General features: G+C 45.7%; 2 protein-coding genes across 2 annotated transcripts; one reads left to right on the forward strand and one right to left on the reverse strand.

Annotated features, from left to right (window-relative positions):
* Window positions 1-493: 493 nt before the first annotated feature.
* Window positions 494-2,203, reverse strand: F5147DRAFT_778076 (uncharacterized protein; the record flags this gene model as incomplete). Its single annotated transcript, XM_041442077.1, has 2 exons — window positions 494-1,603; window positions 1,670-2,203. The coding sequence occupies 2 exons, from the start codon at window positions 2,201-2,203 to the stop codon at window positions 494-496; spliced, it is 1,644 nt and encodes a 547-aa protein (XP_041288501.1).
* An 11,741-nt stretch (window positions 2,204-13,944) lies between these two features.
* Window positions 13,945-17,048, forward strand: F5147DRAFT_715437 (laccase 2 precursor). The gene is made up of 16 exons (XM_041438538.1): window positions 13,945-14,057; window positions 14,113-14,423; window positions 14,488-14,584; window positions 14,642-14,774; window positions 14,821-14,872; window positions 14,927-14,995; window positions 15,042-15,172; window positions 15,221-15,249; window positions 15,301-15,375; window positions 15,430-15,457; window positions 15,515-16,238; window positions 16,288-16,308; window positions 16,359-16,507; window positions 16,561-16,584; window positions 16,641-16,696; window positions 16,748-17,048. Exons 2-16 carry the CDS (start codon window positions 14,334-14,336, stop codon window positions 16,816-16,818), a joined length of 1,749 nt encoding a protein of 582 aa, XP_041288502.1. The 5' UTR covers window positions 13,945-14,057; window positions 14,113-14,333; the 3' UTR covers window positions 16,819-17,048.
* The last annotated feature ends 622 nt before the right edge of the window (window positions 17,049-17,670 follow it).

The following is a 17,670-nucleotide window of genomic DNA, read 5'->3' on the forward strand; positions in this document are numbered from 1 at the left end:
CACCCACCAGGCTGTGCCACCGCTGGATCCGAGGAGGTACCCCACTCCAACCCCACTCCACCGTATATGGCCTAACTACAGGCCCAGTAGACCAAGATTCGCCGGAAGGATCGGTGTCGTCATTGTCAACGTACCTTGTCAATGGATAAACAATATATATTACGATTGTCCAGCTGTAGTACAAGTCTTCGAATGTCTGTGGCGCACTTCGGAGTAATAAATATACATAAAAGCGATGCGTCAACGTGCACGCCATCAGAAGACGACTACTGAGTACTGAGTAAGGAAAATAAATACCAGAAGACATTCGAGTATTCTGATAGCTCAGATCTGGCTATTTATAATGCTGTTCCAAGAAAGTCACCTACTCCTTGTCCACAGCATTTGTGTGGCGTGCAGCGTGCCCACTTACCCCTGCCACGCGGAGCGCAGTCCTAGGACTTAGGGGCTTGCTGTACAATGCACCAGTGTCTGGTCCTTCCGGAAAACACTCCTAGTATAAAACAGCCATCTCTGCACAGACTACTGAAAGTCCGACAACAGTCATCACCACCAACGGAAGTGCATTCCAGTATGCAAACGTCGCCTGGCTTACGATGATGCCCTTTTGTTTGAGGATGCCTCTCCATAGAAGCCCCGCGAGACTTGCACTGAAGGTGAACGATACAGCCCCAATATTACTCGCGACAGCAAGGGCAATAGCAGCTGCGCGGAAGGTCTGATCGGATAACATAGGAGATGCCGCATTCACGACCTTGGTGAGAAGAATCGTTGCACCAATGTTTGTCCCGGAGACATTGCACAGGATGACTCCCAGAACACCGATCAACCAAATGGTGCGGTACATATCTCCATGAGTGGCTCGTAGTAGCCATGTCGCAAAGACGTCTATCCAACCCTGGTGCGAAAGGGCTTCAATCAAGATAAACTGCGCGAACGCAAATGGGACGAGGGCGAAAGGGAGCCTTGGGAGCGCGGTGAAAAAGGTAGGAAAGTGGGCGTGCAGGCGTTTGTGTAGCGCAATGCCCTTGGAGCGCCACAAGGCGATAGAGGTCTTGGATAAAGGTTGAGGGGACCTGTTGCTAAAGGTGCGATTGGAATCGGGATCAGAATTCACCTTGTCTGTCGTGGGTAGTGGGGCGGACTGGCGATGGCGGCTCTTGTTATCTGATATCGTCTGCCCGTCTTGTAGCATAACATCGTCTAACTGCATTGCATTTTCCTCCGGCCCTTTCTGCCCGCGCCCGAGCATCGGTAGCTGCCGAACAAAGCGGTAGTGATCCCAGGCAACATCATAGATAAACTTGGCCACAGCAAAAGGCAAGCTGATCTTCCACACGTCAATTCCGAAGAAGCTGACTACCAAGCACAGAATGAGAGCCGAGGCAAGCATGAAACTACCGACACAGGCACCGATCGGATCCAGGAGGACCGAACGGGCATCAAGGTCAGCAGCGTGGTTCAACTTGCGAGGGACGTATTTTTTACTGTGGTATTGACCGCCAAGAGCCAAGAAGCAGAAGACGCTGCATGCAATGAAAGGAAGGATGGTGTACGCTGTGAAAGCAGCATTATTCACGTTGAAACCTTCGCAGATTACCACCTAAGATTATCGATTCAGGAATGTCAAATTTAAATTCGAGTTCAACAACACGAAATCAAGACCCACATTGGTGGGATTCCCGACAAACAACACCATGCTCGCTGTGTTCGCTGCTGCAAACTCGGACATGAGCCATGAGATATGATTGAGCTCGGCGACTTTTGTGTAATAAATCAGGAACGCAGTTCCAGAGAGGATGACGGGATCATTTCCCAGCAAGATGGACAGCAAGGTAAGCATGATGTAGAAGTAGGTGTAGAGTTTCCAGCCGTTTGAACCACCTTTGTTGCTGACCCAGAACGCTGCAGACTGAAGGATACCGGTGATGTCGAGGGTGATGGCCATGTAGGCAAGGGAGAAAAAGAGGATAAGAATGTTGTAGGGTTTAACGCCGTCTGTACCAACGATGCCGTCGCGAATGACTGTTGGGTCGAGACATTGTGCCGCCCATAGAATTGCAATTGCGATGATTGGGGCGGTTGTTAAATTTATTGGGATACGGGGTATTCGTCGAGGGGTGGGTATAGAGACTGGGTATATCACAAACCCAATTGATATGACAAAGACCACCAAAGTGGCCACAGAATAACCAGTAATCATGATATATAGTGGGCAGGACCGGTTGTTTGTTGACTGTGAGTCAGACGGAGAAGTATATAAGCTGTTGCGAAGGATTCGGACTCCATAACGTTTCCACAATATACCGTAAAATTATGTCTATATATAGAGTCTTATCGATTTCAAACAGTCTCTTCTCGTTTTCCAGAAGCCAAGGAACCCGCTGCGATACGCCGGTCATGACCTATGTCTGACACCTTATTCGAAACTTGTCTGAGCATGGGGTCATAATTACCAACGTGTGCTCACACACTCGCACTGGTTTAACACTGCATCCTCCAATGTAATTACCGTCGACGCAGTCCAGTCTGCCAGCCGCGGCATTCCTGTATCCCTCATAATACCATGCATGCGAATAGACAAAACAATCTTGGGAATAACCCTGAACCGCCCAGGTTACCGAACCGATCTGCAGGAATGTTCGCTTGACATACAATAACACACCAAACGTGACTGGCCGGCAACTTGCTTGCACTCACCTTATCATTTTGGGTTTACACAATAGGTAAAACATCATGTCATCGTCACCATCGAGAAGTCGGCTAACATGTTCGCTGGGATCATTCTAGTCAAGCACCTACTTAATATACGACAAATAAGGGCGTCTGTCGTCAGTGTGGTGCTAACCTGTGCACGAACCTTGCAGCTCAATTTCGAAGAAGAACGTCTTTTCAACCTTATGACATCATCTTATTATCAACTCGCAGCCGTAACTGGACTGAGAATTCCTTAATTTTCTTCTAGGTTTCGCCTCGAATGATAAGCGTGGTCAATGGTCATTCGTGCGTATGAATGACACCATTGAATAATTGAAGTGTGACGTTTCGATGGTCACATGAAACACTGCCTTTGATACTTCCGACCGGACAGCTTGTCGCCCTAGCTGACTAGGGCCAATGGGCTTAGTGGAGATTGGCGTTTTAGAGTCAGAGAAGGTTACCGAGGTCAGCTAGATTGGCAACTGGCACAAGCACAAGTGAATGTCTTCCTTCCAAGTATTTGATTTGACAACTCTGACAAGTGGATGTTTGGCGACAGATCCCATTTTACCTCATCTTGTGAAGTAATGAATACGGTCATCCGCTCCAGGACATGCAGTGCTACAGCAGGTCCGATTATGCATGTCAGCCGGTCCAATTATAAGTTAGTAAACTATGAACGATTTCAATTGGCTGACTACGCCACCAGGTCTGGGGAATTACATAAACGAATCATATGGTAGACGAAATATACCCGTGAGCTCGTACCTCAGTGTAACTGCTACTTATCGCTGTACAACAAGCAGGAGAATGCCTAAGCCATCCAGTTAAGTGAATCCATTGAACCGCTATTCGATTCAGGTAGTAATTTGCTCCTAAAGTGAATCGCAAACCTTGTTTCGACTTGCGACGTTTCTTCAAGTAGGTGTTTCCGCCAATTGTTTTGAAACACACACTCGGTCGTCCCTGCACGCTGCTTCTATTTATCCACAAGTATTTTCTAATCTCTTGATAAGTGCTGAACAGTATAAGTATCCGTATTCATGCGATCACTCCGTAGCGTATACTAACGGCCCGGTGGTTCCTACACAGTAGGTTACCATATGATATGGTACGTGTTCCATGCAGAAGAAGATATCACTGCTCGTTGATATTTCTGCCTTGCTGTAGATGCTATTCTTATCATTGAATGTGCTGTCAATGACCTGTCAGATGATGCACTGCCATTCGACGTGGCTCCCCGCTGCAGTAAATCCAGACCACTATTTTCTCACTCAACTAGCTTATTTTCGCAGGCGTCACAAACAGCAATACGAATTTTCAGTTGCGTATTTATCCTCTTGAATGGTGTTTGTTCTTGATTGTTATGTAAAACAGGTTGCGAACGTGATTGATGAATCGCCCACCCTGAGTGTGCCCTGTCGTCATGCCCATGATGATCTCGAGAGGAGACTATTAGGGAAACTCAACTCGCGTATGTCGGTTATCGTGGTTATCTATGATGCGAGTGCGAACTGTGTAGCGAACATTGTCGATATCTAACGAAGCATCCTTATGCTCCGGTATTATCTGGATGGTACAAACGGGACGATCTTGCCATGAGAGCAGCTTTGGCATCGGGGCCTTAATTGCATCTAGTATCTTCGAGGCATGCAGTGGTTAAGCTGCATGGAGGCGAGAACTTGAAACGATCTCCCTGCTATTGACCAAAACTGGACGATCTATAGGTGGTCATTTTACATCGAGGGCAGTATTACCATCTTCATCGTGATTTGTATGATGTTCATACCCGCCTCGCAATATCAGATGGCTCACTCCGGAGGAAAGAGTACTCACCATCTCAAAGATGGTCATGGTAAGGTTGAGCTTGAGAAAAAGTCGATCATGCAAGGACTGATATGCTGTGTTTGACTGAAAGGTGTACCGGTTTTGTGATAGCGCACACTCCACATGATCTACACGCGGCGCAACTGTGAGTTACGGTATGATGTTATCATTGCTACTTTGAGCTCTTCCATGGGTGTTCTTGAGGATAGCTCTTTTGAAGTGGGTGAACCAGTTTTATCCAGTGAGAGCCGTGTCTGATCAACAAATAGAAATTCTGATAAGTGGCGCTGATATTTTATTGCTTCGAATGCACTTACTGCTCTTGGATTCAGCACATCTATCTGTACAACATTTGGACATTGCTGCACGCTGTATTTCGCCGCAAGTGATCCTCTTCTACTCCGGGTGTACATGTTCCCGATTAGACGGATCGCTAGTCTAGACTCTAGATGTACTACTAGCTGCAGTAACGCGATTACGACGGATGCATCATTTCATCCATCCCTGAGGCCTGATGCGGTGTCACATCTGCTTCGCCATGACTCGGACAGATATTATGGAACGCTCCACGTAGTACGTATGACAGCAGCGGGAAGCAGATGGTGGTGTAGTACTAAGGGATTGGCAGTCACTGGAGACTTCAAACTCCGCTACCTGCAAATGCACCCAGATTTCAAGCTTCAAGTTGGTCGCGGACACAGACCTGATGCTCTGCGCAGACCCTCACTCAGACTGGCCATTTCAGACTCGTCCTCGCCCCTCCGCCTGTCGCCCAAGGGTCCCCACTATTGACTTTTCGTCCTCTCGCATGATTCTTCAGCTTCTATAGGGGGCTCCGAGCCTCGGGCATGAGTACAACTCGGGCCAAGCTCGGGTTCCACACCTATAAATATGTGGCGCTATATCTTATGATTCAGGTTCCGGGCTTAGTAGGAACAGCGACGATAATAGGAGTTCGTGGCGCGCAGAATATATTCGGCCGATTCCGATATTCTATTATACTAACTACAGTTGAAATGCTCATAATGCATAAGGTGACTATGCATAAGATCTCGTAATGCATGACAAATGGTGGGAACCAACTTCGTTCCTATGTATTTATGCACAAAATCTACTATTGAATAATGCATAGAGCTTTATAGACTTATGCATCATTATATATACTACATAGAGTAATGCGGAGCCTTTGCTCACTAGGGACCCTGCCACAAACCGATGCTAAACCTTTACTGCTCATGTGTAATAAATAAAATTAAGCAGAGCATAATTTTTCCTGCTTTTCAATGGCACCTGCAGACCCCCCAAAGCGTAAACCTCGTCACAACCATAAACCCTATGTTCATGTTATGAAACCCAAGGTCAAAGACTTACCCAAGACATCTGCATTACCCCAGCCTCCAGCCCATGCACGACACAATCTAACACTCAGTGACTGGCTAACTGTAGTCAAATATTATGACGACAACCAGCCTATATCACAGGAAGATGTTGTTAAGCATTTCAAGAATCTTCCTCAGGGTGCTTTGATATTTACTCAATCATCACTCTCTCGTCACATCACAGTAAAAGGACGTAGCAATGATCAGGCCCATTTGTCATCAAATCCAACAGCTCTTTCAGGGAAAAGGGCCCGAATTGTTACCCGGCCAGATGTTGAAAAGGCACTTGTTTTGTGGGTTGGTCATATGGAGCAGAAACGTGAAACTGTTACTGTTACGCTGACCGTCGGTCGGCGTGTGCGAACTAGGATAGGTCTTCTCAGCGACGACTCGAGTGAGTCTACTGAAGCTGAGCGTGGTCTAGCCTTGACGGAACGTCAAGGATTCCTCCGGCAATCTCGGTAAGACAGCGCTCGTCGAGATGCAGGGCTAGCGGATACATGCTAAGTCGTATGGAGGCGACTTAGAAGTGCGGTCTCACACAAGGAAGCTGGTAAGCTTAGATGAGCAAGTTCTGGGGATGAACCTAGTAGATTGAAGTAAAGTCTAAGTACAATAATCTGTGTCTACTTATAGGGAAGTACTACAAGTATTCTAGCTCAGTCTGTAATCAATAGTATATCGTAAATCTATGATAGCCAGACATGAGGTTTCGATAAGATACATGAGGCTTAACCTCTGATCAAGCATGCTGCGCCAAGGGCAGCTGCGCATAGGTACAGGAAGCGCCAAGCGCGCTCCGGATCTTCATGAAGCGACATGTGGTATACATGCGCTGATCTAGGGTGTCCATGAGGCGTACAGCCTCCATGGATCAGGTACAAGGCCGTCTAGGCCAGGGGCGGGGTCATAGCGCCAGGGGTGGGGTCATAGCGCCAGGGGCGGGGTCACAGCGGTCCAGACCACTGTCTTTCTAGGCGCGGGCGGCGCACCGCCGCGCGGGGAGTCTAGCAGAGCGGGGGCAGGCGTAGGGAGAGCTGGGGCTTTAGTAGGTGTTACAGATCCCTGTAACAGTTACAGGCCCAATGCTTATGGCAAAATGTGCAAAATTTGAGGAAGCCATGGATATACCAGAGGATGAGAGGTTAAAAAGTGGTGGTTGGGTGCAAAATTTCCTGTGAACGTGAGCCAAGAGTCAATATGTTACAGAATATTGATTTTCTATTTTTTAGGTACAATATGAAAGAATATCGTCGACATGGAGAGGCAGCATCTGTTAATTTAGCAGCAGTTGCGGCGGAGCGCCAAAGAATCTCGAAGTGTCTTGAAAAATACACACCAAAAGACCGGTGGAATATGGACGAAAGTGGACTGTTTGGATTGTAGGTGATCGTGAACTTCAACTTCATATTATAGCTCTGACATACTATTTTATAGTGCTCCACCAGACTGTGGATTGGCATCAAAGCAGATGTCCAGAAAGAAATCAAACAGATCTCGTATCACAGTTGCCTTCCCATGCAATGCTGATGGAAGCGAGAAACGGCCAATTTTTTATATAGGCAAGGCAAAGCAACCTCGCTGCTTCGGCAAAAAGACACCTGCATCCTATGGTTTCTATTATTGTAACAACAAAACTGCCTGGATGACATCTGCATATTTCGAAGAGTCAGTATTTCTGTTATAATGTTCGACAAGCTGCTTATTTTGTACTCAAGGTGGATCAAACTCCAAGACTTGCAGTTCAAAAGTCAAAATCGGCACATAGCATTGACAATTGACAATTTTTTTGGTCACGAAATTTCATACAAGCCAACAAATATCGAGCTCATCTATTTTGAACCAAATCTCACACCATATGTGCAACCCTTGGATGCTGGTATCATTCGTTGTGTGAAAGCTCATTACCGAAAAGCTTTCTGTTTGCGTGCAGTGGAGTTAGACGATGCAGGAGAGGATGACATCTATAAGATAAATCTCCTCAAAGTCATGTTGATGGTAAGGGATGCTTGGGACGCTGTCACTCCAGAGACAATTAGGAATTGCTGGAAGCATACAAAAATCACAGAGTGCGTATCTACTACCTGGTACGAAGTCTGATATTGAAACAACGACTTGTTGGTCTTTATAGGGCTATCCCAGACACTCCTGCTTCATCAAATCTAATTTGCTCCACTCCCAACACTCAGTCCCCTCTTGCAGATGCTGAGGCATGGCGAATCATAAAGAATTTTGCAACTGGTATTATTGAAACCCTTCCGAATGCGCAGGAGCAGCTGGTGGCACATCTAGGTCTAAATATCACTATGACGATTGGAAACCTGCCTTCGATGCAATATTTGCGGCCGAGAATGATGAAACGGCTGCTGCAACTGTCATTGATCACCTTGCCTCCCAATCACTCTATCCTGCAGCAGCTGCCCCGCATCCTCAAGAAGGTCTCCCCAAACCTCCAACTCGTCCCTTGCAACCATCTTTGCCGCAGTTGTCTCAGCTCGAGACTGAACTTATGAACACTATCAAAGATCTGCAGCATCGTAAACGAATCCGTGGTACTGCACCTACTTTGGAGGATTTGTTGAACCCGATTGAAGAAGATGTGATTGGCCATACTGGCCTTGAGTTCCCCAGCGGAGATGATGAGATTATTGCAGAAGCAACTCGGCAAACAATGGAGAATGCTGAAGAGGATCTTGAGGATGAGGTAGATGACGAAGTTGATGACTCACGCGAGCCAATGCCACCAAAGGAGGCCCTGGATTTGTGTGAATGCATGGAAAAGGTCTGTGTTGATTATTCTGATGCTGATGGTGTATCACTGCTCGAGATGCAGAAACAACTGCGAAAGCTGTGAGCACATCTCCATCATCTTGATGGTAGATCTCATGTTCAGACCACTCTTGATCAATGGGTTGCTTCGTCGAGTAAAAAGATGTATTAATGTTGTAGTAGTGGAACGGTGGTATATTTGACAAAGTCAGCGCTGCGTGGGAAGATAAGTCACAAAGTGTGACTCATATGTCACTGCATAAGGTATCATAATGCATAAGCTAGGTAGGGGACCAGCATTATGCATTATGAGAATGTCAACTGTGTTTACTCCACCACTCAGATGCTCTCGTAACTCCGCTAAGCAGTGCACGAGCCATGTCGGCTGATTGCAACGTCTATACTGATGTCACAACACTCCCCCTCAATCTGGAGACATGCCCATCATGTTGGAGAGTCTCTGATGCGACGGTTTAGCTAGCGGTTTAGTGAGTACATCTGCTATCATCCTTTCTGTAGGACAGTATACTTCTTGTATTATTTTCTTGCGAATCTTACTTCTGATGTAATGATTCTTTACATCAAAGTGTTTTGATTTCGCGTGATATTGAGGGTCTCGTGCTATTGCTAACGCTGCCATATTGTCTCCATATAGGATTGTTGGTCCTTCTTGGGCCAATTTCAAATCTTCGAACAAATATCAGAGCCACACTGCTTCCTTTGCTCCATACGCCATCGCTGCATATTCTGCCTCCATTGAGGATAGCGAAATGGTGTTTTGTTTCTTGGAGCTCCAAGTAATGGCTCCTTCACTAAGTTTGAAGACATATCCTGATATTGAGACTCTATCGCGAACGTCATTAGCATAGTCTGCATCTGTCCATCCCTCAAATTTGACTTTGGCGTTTGTGGAATCGTTTCCTCGATACTTAATTCCAAGGTTTTTCGTCCCAGCTAGATATCTTAATACCCGTTTTGCTGCTGACCAATGTGTTAGTCCAGGATTTGCGGCAAAAGAGCTTAGCCTTTGTATCGCATATGTGATGTCGGGACGTGTCACCACTGCAAGATACATTAAAGATCCGACTAACGAGGCGTAACTATTACTTTGTTCGCCTTTTGTGTCGGTATCCTCCTTTTCTAATACAATTTTCAGATCCATGGGCATACCTACTGCGTTGCAGTCCTGGAGTCCATATTTTCGTAGGATTGAATCTATGTACCATGCTTGAGATAACTTAATTGTTTTCTCGGCACGGTCTCTTGTTATTTCAATTCCTACTATCTTTTTAGGTTCTCCCAGGTCGGTAACGTCCAATATCTCTTTTAGCTGCGTCTTTAATTGACTCATAAGATTGACACTATTTGCAAACAGGAGTAGATCGTCTACCCATACTGTTATAATCTGCGTGCCTGTCTCGGTCTGTCTTATATAGACGCATGGATCCAACTCAGTACGTTTAAATCCTATCTTCGTTAGACGACTATTTAACTCAATGTTCCACTCACGTCCAGATTGTTTTAATCCATACAAGGTTTTTTGAAGTCGACACACTCTTCCGGTACCGTCATCATATCCTTCCGGTTGGACCATGTACACCTCCTCTGTTAAGGTGCTGTTTGAATATGCTCCTTTCACGTCCATCTGCTCAACTTCCCAATTTAGGGCTGCTGCAACAGACATCGTCGATCGTATCGACTCAAGACATACTACCGGTGCAAAGGTATCTGTATAATCCATACCAGGAATTTGTGAGTACCCTTTCGCTACTAACCTTGCTTTATACTTAATGATTTCGCCTTCTTTATTTGTTTTCTTAACTAGGACCCATTTGTTTCCTACGAGCGTCCTGTTCTCAGGTGGTTCTACCAACTCCCAAGTGCCCATTTCGTTTAACTGAGTAAGTTCTGCTCATATCGCTTCTTCCCATTTTGGCCAATCTATTGACGCCTGTGCTTCACTTAGATTCTTTGGCTCATTAGGGTCAATGTGTCCTCCTTCTACCATCGCAATCAAGACTATGTCTTCTTCTGTAAGTTCTGGCAATGGTAGTTTACCGTCTCTAACTTCATATGACTTAGATCTATCATCTTCGTCATTATCAAAGTCTGGTAAGTCTGGTTCATTCATTTTTTGGTAATCTTTTCTAACTGTTTGTCTCTTGGTTCTTCTGGGCAGCTCATTTGTCTCTGGCGGCTCTTTCTGCTTATTATCTGCGGATATATGCTCATTTGAGCTCTTTTCTTGTAAGTGTTCTCGTATATCTCTATGCTGTTCATTTATGGAGTGTTCTTGTATAGGTGATTGTGTGTCAGCTCCCCCTGATGTCTGCACGTCTATCTCCCCCATATTAATCTCCCCCTCGTGCTGTACATCATTAGCGCTTTCTGGGATCTTTTTCGGTGAGTTTATAAACTTGTAGTTTCTACTCACTCGTATCTGATGTGTTCGGGCATCATAGTAACGTATTGCCTTCGGTCCATCCACAAAGCCGACGAAGACTTGTTTTATGGACCTAGGCTGCATCTTAGATTGGTTGGCGTTCTCCTGGAGAACATATACAGGTACACCGAATTCTTGTAAGTATGACATGTCAGGTTTCTTACCACTCCATACTTCTTCAGGGGTTGAATGATCTAATGCTCGGGTTGGTGCCCGATTTCTTACATATGTGGCGTGTGCAACCGCTTCTGCCCATAGGAACTCTGGTAACTCTCTTTTGGTTGTCATCGCTCTCGCTAATTCTGTTAGCGTTCGATTCTGTCTTTCTGATACTCTGTTTTGCTGTGGTGAATAGGGCGCTGTTGTTTGTAAGTCTATTCCCTTCTCTTTACACCATGTTATTAGCTCATTATTTATATATTCAGTACCGTTATCTACCCTAATTGTCTTGGGTGATTTGGTTCGTTGTCTTTCAAGGTAAGCGATATATTGCTTTACCTTTGATGATGCCTCATTTTTGTGTTTCAGAAATTCAACAGTACATCTCCTGGAACAATCGTCTATGAAGGAGATATAGTAGCGGGCTCCTCCTATAGATTGAGTCCTTGCTGGACCCCATACATCACTATGGGTAAGTTCACATGGTTTTTCTGCACGTTGATCTACTAATTTCAGGAAAGGTTCCCTTATTTGTTTTGCGCGAATGCACGCTTCACATTCAAATTGAGGTTCGCTTTTATCTATATTCAAGCCGTCTACTAACTTTTCATTATACAGCTTTTTAAGACCTGTTACCGCTACATGGCCATATCTTTTGTGCCATGTCAGCCAATCGGCTGGTGGTCTCTCTTTTACGGTATGTGTCTTTTCTATTAGTCTTAACTTCGCTCTAACATTTAGTTTATATAGGCCATGTTCAATATGTCCTTCCACGATGTGTTGTCCTTGTTTGGCATACAAGGCCACTTTTCCACCGCCGAACCTAGCACATCCGCCATCTTTGTCTAGCTGGCGCACAGATAATAGATTGTTTGATGTGTTCGGTACGTATAATACATTCTTTAGATAAAATTTGACCTTTTGTCTGCCTATATAGCTTTCGAGTTCGACTGTGCCTCGCCCTTTCACTTCAAGGGGCTCGTTTCCTATCCCGACAACTTCACTTTTCATTGGGACATATTCTATAAGTGCAGTTCGAACTCTGGTTATATGCGAGGTTGTTCCTGAATCTGCGAACCACTCGTACCAGATCATTGATTCTTGTTCGCTCTTTGGGGAAAGATCAGACTGAACCATAAACACAATTTTAGGTTTGTCTTCAACTTCCATATTGGTGTCGTCATCCTCCATATTGCCTCGCACTTGGTAAGCACGTTTCGGCTTTACAGGTCTAGATGACGCTCCTGAAGTCTTGTTTCCCCAGCATGCTGAAGTCTCGTGTCCGAATTTGCTGCAGGACATACACTTCGGCTTGCCTTTCCAATAGCACTTTGCAGTGACATGGTTATGTCTTCCGCAAATCGAACATTCCGGTAAGTTCTGTTTTGGTCTTTCCTTCTCGATCTTACACTTTTTCCTGTGTTCGGTACTCTTAGCATAATACCCCTTCTCCTGCGCCTGCATACTGTGCGTCTCCCTACGATTATACTCGTCTATAATCAACGAGGTAATCTCCTGGGACATTATACCTTTTGTCCCTTGCGCATCCGCATGCGTACCAAGGTACGAGGATGTGAAGGCATCCCAGGAGTCCGGTAGGGACATCACGAGCAAGGATTTATATTCCTTGTCCATAATCATCTCGCCCATAAGATGTAAGTCGTTTTGTTGCCTTTTCATCTCATTGATATGTTCGACGATATAGACGCCTTCAGCTGCTCGCATAGCGAATAGATTTCACTTCGCGACGACAACACTCTGTTGTCCTCGAACTTGATGAATACTCATCAAGTTTGTCCACATTTGTTCAGCCATTGCAGCCTCGGTGACATGCACCATCTGTTCATCAGTGATGCTGTTCATTATCAAGGTCTGTGCAACTTGGTCGAGTTTATTCCATGATGCTAACTCATCCGTTTTGTTCGGATCAGGCTTTTTCGTCGTGCCGTCTACATGTTCAGACACGCCATGAAGCTTGAGAAGGCCCATCATATGGGCTTTCCATCCACTCCAATTCTTTTCCTTCAAAGGTTCGATTTTATATGACAACAACGCTCCGAGGTTAATCTCTTTAGGTTTTTGTATTGCCGCAGGGACAGGTACTGTTGTGGAAGTCCCAGTAGCTGTAGAAGTCGGAGGATTAGGATTGGGATTCGACATCTTGACTATTATTTCAATGTATTGCTTTAACGTTTGCTTTTTAACGTATCACAGGGCTCGTAACCTCTTATGATTCAGGTTCCGGGCTTAGTAGGAACAGCGACGATAATAGGAGTTCGTGGCGCGCAGAATATATTCGGCCGATTCCGATATTCTATTATACTAACTATTTACTCCGCCACTCAGATGCTCTCGTAACTCCGCTAAGCAGTGCACGAGCCATGTCGGCTGATTGCAACGTCTATACTGATGTCACAACACTATACACTGCCGCCATCCATCACAATTTCTTCCGAATAATTATACTATAGATTAGAAGGGGTTAGTCCTCCACGTTATGCGACTAAAAAAAATGCACCACAGCCGCCGGTCAGTATTAATTTAGCTAGTGCGGTGAGTGAACCTTGCCGCGGCATCGCGCGGCATCCGTGAAAATCGCGATATCGCGGACTCATAAAGTTTGCAGGGTCGGCATCACCCGAGTGGTACTATCTATAGTACTTACTAGTACTTACCAGTCGCACAATTCCTCGACTCGGAGCACCTGGCATTTCGACTGAGATGACATCAGTAGGTTTACTACACTTGGGCGTCGTGCTGTACTGATTATGGGCTGCATAGTACGTCTTGAATGTTTTTTTCTACGCAAAAGCACGACTCCAAGTCACAAGCTAGGACAGTCTGCGAAGTCACATTCGAGTCCCCATATTAAAGAAGATATCTTCCCTCGATCTTGTCTGCTTCCAGCAGACTAGTCCATTGCTGTTAGAAATCATGCTGCAGTGATCCCTCTACTACGTTCAGTGGCGCATCGCTCGCAAAGCCCCAGATCAACGACAACGTTCCATTGAACGCCCTCAATTGTATATTGCGTTACCCTGAGATTAGGTTTTCGGATGTATGTGTCATATACAGGTTCCGCTGGTGCTACCATTCCAGACTCGGAGCAGGGACACACTCTACTTGATTGGAATGAATCTGTGACAGTTGAGTATACAACACGATACATTGCTATCTGGATATGTACTAAGGTGCAGGCCTGGATGTTAGTGTTCATTCAGAAACTTTGATCATGTCCCAATTTACGCTCCTTGGGACTCGGACTGGATTGGGCCATGTGCGAGGGGTGTTACGGTAGAAACACAAGGTAAACGTTCCGATGTCTCTTTTATAATGGTTCACTGACTCGAGTCTTGCCCTGCAGCATACAGGAACATGACGGGGAATTTTCGCTCTTTATTAACTTTGTGTTTGACATTCGTGTCGTCTTCTGTCGCACTCAACACCCAGCTAGTCATTTCAAACGCCAAGATTGCCCCGGACGGTTTTGCACACGAGTATGTACTTGATACACGGCTCATAGGTGTCTAATCAATTTCGCAGCGCTATCGTGGTCAATGGTGAATACCCTGGACCAATCCTCACAGCAGTGAAGGTAAGAAATTCGCTTTGTGTGGCTGCTCGTACCAACAAAATCATCTGTGTTCAGGGCGAGCGCTTTCAAATCAAGGTCAAGAATGTGTTGGTGGATGAATCGATGAACAAGAGTACAACCGTTGTTCGTCTCGTCTTGACTCTGGGATCGTTCTCTGACGTAGTTCCAGCACTGGCATGGAATCAAGCAACGCTCATCGAACGAGATGGACGGAACTGCTATGGTGACCCAATGTCCCATTACGTCTGGGCATTCTTTCATGTACGACTTCACACCAGCCGACCAGAGTGGGTCATTTTGGTGCGGAATGGCTTTGTGCTACAGAAATAATAATTTATGGTGTGTCAGGTATCATTCACATTACACACTCCAGTACTGTTGGTGATTTCATTCTTCATCGGAGTAAACCGCCTATCTTGGTTATTCAGGTGAAGGCTTAAGAGGACCCGTGGTCATTTATGACCCGCTAGATCCCTACTTGGACATGTATGACGTTGATGACAGTGAGTAAGAACGTTGACTATGCAGGGTAGTTTGTGTGTACTAACGATATGCAGCATCGACTATTCTTACTATCTCAGATTGGTAAGATAATCAGCAGCAGTTTTACTCGTTTACATAACTGAACCCATCTCGTTCAAGGTATCACGTGAACGCCTACGATATCACCGGAACCGACAATCCCGATGCGATACTCATTAATGGCCGTGGTCGCTATGAAGGCGGACCTCCGGTACCTCTGTCTGTTCTCAGTGTTGTGCAGGGAAAACGCTACCGTATTCGATTGATGAATATGGCATGCAAACCAAGTTTCGTGTTCTCGATCGACAGCCACACGTTTACTGTCATCGAAGCAGACAGTGAAAACACGTTACCTCTGGCCGTCGACTCGGTTCCAATCTTGGTTGGGCAACGATACTCTATAATCCTGAATGCAAATCAGACGGTCGACAACTACTGGATTCGGACAAACCCCAATTATAACACGACCTTTGCAGGAGGTCTAAATTCCGCGATTCTTAGATATGAAGGAGCTCCACGGCAGGACCCCATACACAGAAATTGGACTCTAAGTAACCCTTTGTCTGAATCGAACTTGCGCGCTCTAGAAAGCCCTACAGCTCCTGGTCTTCCAGAGGCCGGTGGCGTAGACGTTTCGTTGAATCTAGTCAGCGTGTGGGACGACAATATCGGGAGATTTCTCATCAATGGCTATAGCTATACCTCGCCGACCACTCCCATTTTATTGCAACTTTTAACCGGACAGTTGACTGCCTCTCAGCTGCAGCCCTACGGGTCGGTTTACACCTTGCCGCCTAACAAAACAATCGAGCTGTCTGTACCAGGCGGACAGCCCGAGGAATATGTAAGAAATCCATCTTTCTTCCTTTCACTTTTCTCATGTTCCACTCTAGCATCCTTTCCACTTGCATGGCGTGGGTATGACATACTATATCCGGTTCGTTTTATCTCATGTTTTGCACAGCACTCCTTCTCCGTTGTAAGAAGCGCTGGAAGCGATACATACAACTACTACAATCCTGTGCGGCGAGATACAACAAGTAATGGTGTCGGAGGCGACAATGTGACGATCCGCTTTAGAACCGATAATTCCGGACCATGGTTATTCCACTGGTATGATCAATCTAATTGTTACTGTGTATGGCTTAGTGACGTTCTTTTTTTAGTCACATTGACTGGCACCTTGACCTGTTAGTATTATTTTTCAATCCACAATCGAGTGAAATTTTTGACCCAGATTTTGTAGGGGCATGGCTGTGGTGTTCGCACAAGACGCCGGTGATGCTTCTTTGCACACATCAGGTAAATGCCTTGCTGATATTCAATACCCTGACCTCATTGCCATTGCTGTAGGTGCATGGAAGCAGCTGTGTCCGATCTATGATGAGTTGCCATCAATAATTCGGAACGGGAGCGAACCGTGAGCACTATCATGAAGGCGGTATGAAACACGAAATTTCGGGATTTAGCAGACATCCTAATTTTTACATTCTACTAACTAGTACTGTCTGTTGTCAGCATGTCGCGTACACTATGTTTTCGTATTCTTCTCCAACTTATTTTCTTCTTTATCGTTATCCTATAATGGATAGACCTTACAGTGTCAAGTTCGTCTGTATGTACTTGTGGCATAAATAATGTGCCTTGGTTTGCTCTTCTAATAGTGAACATCTGAAAGCCGGCCAGTCAGCTATTTGGGTTCGTGAGGAGCAGGATTACGCGCGCTTGCACTGTCAGAAAGCATCGTAAGTAATCGATCGCTCACAATTCTGACACAGCAAGTCGAGGCAGCATCCGAAAAAAGCTGTAATATTATACGCTGTTCGGCGTCCGACGATTGAATAAAGGCTGCCTCGAGACCGGAATGAACAGCTGCACGGAAATTATCGAGCTATGACAGGGAGGAGGCACCACCTATGTGCACAGAGTCAGGAAGGAGCGGAATTCATGGATACTTTGGTCCAGTGTTACTAGTGACCACAAACGCTCCCGACTCCACTCATCGATCATAGTGCTGGGGTGTCCCAAGTACTATGTACGTTGAGTGATCGGGCACGAGGTAACCGCGGCATATGGGAGATGATATAGATATACTTGCCTTTGAGGCTTATATTGAAGGTACTCGGAGACGCATTGCCTCTGTAGTCGAAAAAAGAGCAACTCGACGTGGAAGCGTGTTTAGAATCATAGAAATCCGAGGTAGATATATCAGGCCACTAGAGATCTGCGATTCGTGTTTGATAACGCGAATAGTGTGAACGTTGACCAAGCACGGT

Source organism: Suillus discolor (assembly GCF_016758755.1).
Source record: "Suillus discolor strain FC423 chromosome Unknown F5147scaffold_66, whole genome shotgun sequence".
Classification (NCBI taxonomy): domain Eukaryota; kingdom Fungi; phylum Basidiomycota; class Agaricomycetes; order Boletales; family Suillaceae; genus Suillus; species Suillus discolor.